Source organism: Tachypleus tridentatus, chromosome 6, assembly GCF_004210375.1.
Source record: "Tachypleus tridentatus isolate NWPU-2018 chromosome 6, ASM421037v1, whole genome shotgun sequence".
Lineage (NCBI taxonomy): Eukaryota > Metazoa > Arthropoda > Merostomata > Xiphosura > Limulidae > Tachypleus > Tachypleus tridentatus.
Window position 1 is genome coordinate 119644581 of NC_134830.1, and position 6000 is coordinate 119650580.

Genomic DNA, 6000 nt, shown 5'->3' on the forward strand with positions numbered 1-6000 from the left:
ATAATGCATCTGTTATTTACTGTAAACTAACCCTATTTTCAGTAAAATCATCTGCAGCGAAAACTGAAAAATATATAATTTTTTTTCTATAATAATTGTAGATTGTAATACACAAATACAATTGTTTTTCCTCAACGATTTTATGTTCCTGGTTCGTTTATATCAGCTTTCATTTAGTTCTATTGCTTTGTTACTCCTTGAACAAGTTCGAGTAATGTAACAAAGATATAAATCATCCATCGAGAGCTGAAGGTAAACAAACTAGGAATGACATCACGCTAAGACAATCTGCTTACATTCCTCAAGAAGAAATGTTTTTGTTTAATTTTTATGTACACATAATATATCTCTAATTGTTATATTTTATTTACATTTGTTACAACAATAATTATATAAAGTACAGTTAAAAGTCAAGATGTTGGGCAATTATTTTAATCTTTGCAACCTTCCAGACTCGGGGTGCATGGTTTGCTAAACCTTTTTCCTTACTGTGTTGATTGTCACAACCTCGAGAAATTAGGTTTCAAATAAGCAATTTATAACACAAAAATATCTCAGCCACTAGAATACAATGTCCCAAAACTACTTTAATTTGTCTGAATGTCTAGCTAATCTGTAAATGTCTTTAAAAAGTTTATTATTGTCTAGAGTAATGTCATTAGTTTAATCACATCAAGTTCTGACCGCTAAAGCAAAACAGGCATTCGTATGATTTATGTGATTTAGAAGATATTTTTCATATTGGTTATAAACATGTCCAGTAAAAATATTACTGAGAATCTTAGACATTTTTAAAATACGAAAAGTATGGAAAAAATGTTTATTTTAGGCTCGACAAATATAAAAATATGTTGATAAAGTAACAGGTTGATATTTTATACTCAAGCCGATAAATATAATGTGTTTTTCATTAGCTAAGTAATTTAAATCCCTTATAAAGAAAAAAAAAGTTAACGTGAAGTCAGAATTCCACTTCATCATATATATTGAGAATTTAGTATATTTAATTTTGAAATTAAGAAATTACAAGTCAGGTGATATAAAAAGTGGATTGTAAGCTAAATAAAGATGTCAGTTCTATCAACATATATTAATAATAAAATAGTTTAAATTTGAAATTCGCCACAAAAAAAAGAGAAAAGAATCGTTATATGAACATTTTGACCCTTTCTTGTTCATTGAGATGAATGTCATAAAAGGTTTTAAAATTAGCTCCATATTATCACAAATTTTAAAACATATATTACACTTAGACTTTTTTTAGACTATACAAAAACTTATAAGGTTGGATAAAAAGATGGGTTTAAAATGGTTCCATCTAACTCCTTAGAATAAATATTTCCTTTGATAACTAAATTTAAATATTGTAATCAGCAGGAATCACGAACACCGGAAAGAGTACACGTACGTTGAACATTATGCTAGACAACAATGCAAAAGAACATAGTACTTGCGTTGATTAAGTATGTAAATTGAAGCCTAAATCCTCTGGTAGAAATGTACATCATTGGTGAGGGATAAGATGGCCCCGCGTTGTCATCATAGCATGGCCATTTTTATTGAAGGTCGTCATGCTTCTACTTTAAAAAAATAAATACAGAAACGTGGAAATAACCAGAAAAGTTATCAACAGCAAAATTCTTTGCACGCAATACTGTAGTGAAGTAATTCAACAAAAATCCTTTAGATAGTGTTTAAGTTGAAACAAAAGGTTTTATTTAAATTATGCAGCGAAACCATATGCTCTTGATTTTTTATTTATTTAAAATTTCAGATTGACGTTATTATTGATTTGTTTTGTTGTTTTAGAACCACTCACTAGCAGCTTCTAGTCTACCTCTTGTTTCACAATGCAATACGACTTTCGTACAAAATAAACTTATAACTTTATTATAAACGCCGTTGTTAATTATTATTTATTTTCCGTTTCACTCATGGGAAATTGAACAGTTATCTCTTTCATATCGATTTTCTGTCTTAAGAACATTAAACCTTTTGTTTCAGACATTTATTGACATAATATCAGTCTCATCCTCTCATCGGTAGAGTGGTAAATCTTACAATACTGGGAACCGGGTTTCGATACCCGTGGTAGCTACAACACAGGTAGCCCATTGTGCAGCTTTGTGCTTAACTTCAAACATAACATATAGCTTCTTAATCAGACTGAAATTTAATGGGCTATCTGTGCTCTGCCCACCACGGGTATCGAAACCTGATTTATAGCTTTGTACGTCCTCAGATATATCACTATACCGCTAGGGTATGCAAGCTGTAAAATATCCTAGTGGAAATTTATTTTTATCGTCAGCCATATTTAATACAAAGAAACTGTATGCACTGTCTTCAAAATTACGATACTATATGTATTTTTGTTACATCAGGCAGCAAATGTGGCATCACGTTGAAGTGCTATGATCCAGTCATTAAGTGGATTCGTATTTTTTTCTCGTAATCCTTAGATCCTTATGTTAAAGTATGGCTGCACCGAGGAGAAAAACGGATCGAAAAAAAGAAGACCGAGGTCCATAAGAAAACACTGGATCCTATTTTCAATGAAACATTCCAGTTCGTTGTTCCCTGGGAACATATTCGAGAAACGTCCCTGGCAATAATCGTAATGGACTTTGACACCGTAGGAAGAAACGAGGCAATTGGGAAGGTGGTGTTGTCGTCTCGCAGTGGACCAACAGAAGCCAAGCACTGGGGAGACATGCTGAGCAAGCCAAGGACACCTATTTCTCAGTGGCATAGGCTGAAAACTTTTTAGCCATTCCGGCAGACGACGTGACGTCACGGATTAGACAAAAGGTCTTTTAGTATAAGACTGTAATGGATTATGAGATATTTAGTTGTTGATCCAATTGACCGTAAGAAATTGTTAACCACATTGAAAATGATTTTCGAAGTTGTCAAGGGATTTTTTTTTCCTTCCAGTCGCTGATTATCGTGATTTTTGATTGTTTTTGGAAACATTAAATGTTAAATATGCGTAAACCTATTCTTAGAAATATATTCTCTGCTTATTACAAATGTTTGCTCTGCCCAATTATAGTGATACTAATGTTCTTTACGTTTAAAGTTTAAGATGCGCTTGGTCCGTGTTAGGTCATCATGTTGCTGAGCACGAAAGTTCAAATTGTACCACTTTGTGCATGCTTATCCAGAGTTTGTCATTGGTCTCATTGTCACATATGACGTAATCCTTAAGAACAAATGTTGAGTGAGTGACGTAAACATGTTTCTATACAAACAATACATAAAAAACTAAACTAGATATCGTTTCTTTATGTTCGTACAAATGACTATTGCCTATTTGACCTTCTTCTGTTTATCAACAAGTATTTTTAGCCATAACGTCATAGACGTTGAGTTATTTTCTTATGCATAATCCAACAGTATTTGTTTCACAGAATTCTCTGTTTGCCCAAATAATCTGTAGAAGTGGTATTGTTTTATCTTGTATAAACCAACAGTATTTGTTTAACAGAATGCGCTGTTTATCAAACCATATTTAAACATTAACTCTTTAGAAGGGATAATTTGCTTATGTACATATAAGCGAACAGTATCTATCTGTCAGAGTGCTCTGTTTACCAAAACGTATTTTAACACTAAAGCCGTAGAAGTCGTATTGTTTATGTTCATTTATACCAACAGTATTTGTTTAACGTAATGCTCTGTTTGCCAAAACGTGTTGCTACTGATAGAAATAAAAACAAATTCAGTAAAATGGTAATTGAAACACGTAGATCAGACTGTTAAAACGTGTTTTAGTAATGTAGAGTAGATTGGAAATTAGGTTTAGCAAAATTAAACTTTAACTTGAAAAAAACAGAAAGAAAGCTTAGGATTTTATGATAATTTAGTGCTAAAATATAACCCAAAATTTGAATAATGGTGTGCATGGTGGTAGCACACAATAGTTGGTGTCACTGTTAGAACAAGTTAACCTGTGATACAACAGATTTATATGTATACATATATATATAAACGTGTGTGTGTAATTATATATGTGTGTATGTCATTCTAAATGTTCAAGTGCACTAGTAAATGTTATCAAACGTTGGAAGCTTTAGCAGCTTGTCACCAAAAATAAAATAAGTTTCTGTTATCTTTCTCGTTTTAGTAATTATTTTGTATTTTAAAATGGCCGGTATGTGATAGCACTGCTACAAATTTATTTAATGGCAAAATACGTTTAACACACATAATAAACTACAGCATTACACGTGTAGTGCTTTTTCATATTGCAAACAAACTGTGACAATGATCTCATCGAATGCGTAGTAAACCACAGCATCACACGAAGTTATTCTATCTGGAATACCCGTTGGTACTGTAAACTGTGACTTGTCTTATCACACCATTTTATTCAGGAGAATGCGTACACGACGTGTCAGAGAATATTTGTGGTTATTTTTAACTGTATGAATCACAACACAGTATCAATATGACCAAGCTCTAATTTCAAAGCTTTCCACATAATTACTTATATATCCTGTAATCGTTTTCTTCATTTTACAATTGATAAAATGAATGGTATTGAAGTATTAAACAGGCTTTTTGACGTAATGGGAAATATTGGGCTATTATATGGTGTATAATATATTTAATCTACTCTTTAGACCTCTCCCTCATTGGTTCCATGGTGATTCTGAAGGTTTACGCTAAAATTCGGGTTTCGATACTAGTAGTGGATAGATCAGAGATAGTCCATTGTGAAGCTTCGTGCTTAATAACAATGAAACCGAAATCTACTCTTTGGGGTTTTAACAGCTGGTTAAAATCCTGATAGAACAATTTATCAAACCTACATGGTTTAGCAACCGTAACAACTGAGAACCGTAATTCCATAATAAACTTCTTATAACAAGACCAGGGGCTATTTAAATATTACTTTGTTATAAGAGCTAGAAATACTAAAATGATAGTTGTTGCTTTTCTTTTTCTTTTTCGGAAAAAGTAACTTACCATGTAACAGAAACTATTATATGATATACGGTGAGATATATTTACAATATGATTAACTCAGGATGTTTATTTCAGTTTTACAGAGGTAAACCTATAACAGTTATTAGAAATAGAAATAAATAAAACGACAAGCAAGCTAACGAAAGAACAAAGGATTTAAACAAATAAACACACAATATTAAACTAGCTGTAAAGGAGTTCGAAATATTTTTAAATCTCAGTTTGTTTTTATTTACTTTAGAATTTATTCCTGTAATCTATAATCCTAATTGAGACGTTGATAGAAATATGAATTTCTCTTTAACCAGAAGGAAGTTTAATGTACCGTGATGGATATAGCTTAACGTTTGAAACGTTATCTAAAGTTAATTAAGCAGTTTGAACCGCATGTACAAAAAGTGTGTTCGGCTAAAGTGTGTGTTAGTGTGTTTGTTAGTCAGATAATCAATAATCAGTGCATGATTTTGTCAGTTTGTCTGATGTAGTTTATTTGCGAATGTAGGCTTATCGGTGAACGTTGGTTACGCTAACTGTGAAACTTGTAGCAATGAAACAATTTTGTTATTAGTGTTAAGTGGACAGCGCCTTTTATTTCTTGTAGAGTAATCTGAAAACAAAAACTCTCTCAGTAATAGAAACCTTTCCTGACACTGGTGACAGGAGTGGTATTATTTTGATAAAGGTACATTAAAATCCAGACTCAAATTTATGAAAATTATAAAGCAGTGGAAATAAGGTAAGAAAGCTTGAAACAAAAAATGGAAGAAATTAACAGGAAGTTAAAATACGATTTGGAAGAAAGATGTACTCAAAGTCAAGATCAAGGAAACAGACATCAGGATTATAACAACAAAATCAAACTGTTAAAAAAAGACATCACTGAAGTACAGAAGGGTTACAAAAGGTCAAAGATGCCAGAGGACATGTACAGAAGGCCATTAGTACCAGGATGAAAGAACAAACCAGTCACATATCTCTCAACATCCATTCAAGAATTTCATCCTCAAACACTAAAGGTTGTACAAT

General features: G+C 32.0%; 1 protein-coding gene across 4 annotated transcripts in view; it reads left to right on the forward strand.

The window, feature by feature from the left end:
* The window catches only part of LOC143253443 (synaptotagmin-7-like), a 219226-nt gene extending 215112 nt beyond the window's left edge, over window positions 1-4114 (forward strand). For all 4 annotated transcript variants that reach the window (XM_076507341.1, XM_076507344.1, XM_076507342.1 and 1 more), the window contains one exon: window positions 2463-4114. In XM_076507341.1, the coding sequence (XP_076363456.1) occupies window positions 2463-2770 (308 nt within the window). In that variant the 3' untranslated portion in view covers window positions 2771-4114. The remainder of the gene's footprint in view (window positions 1-2462) is intronic.
* Window positions 4115-6000: the final 1886 nt, after the last annotated feature.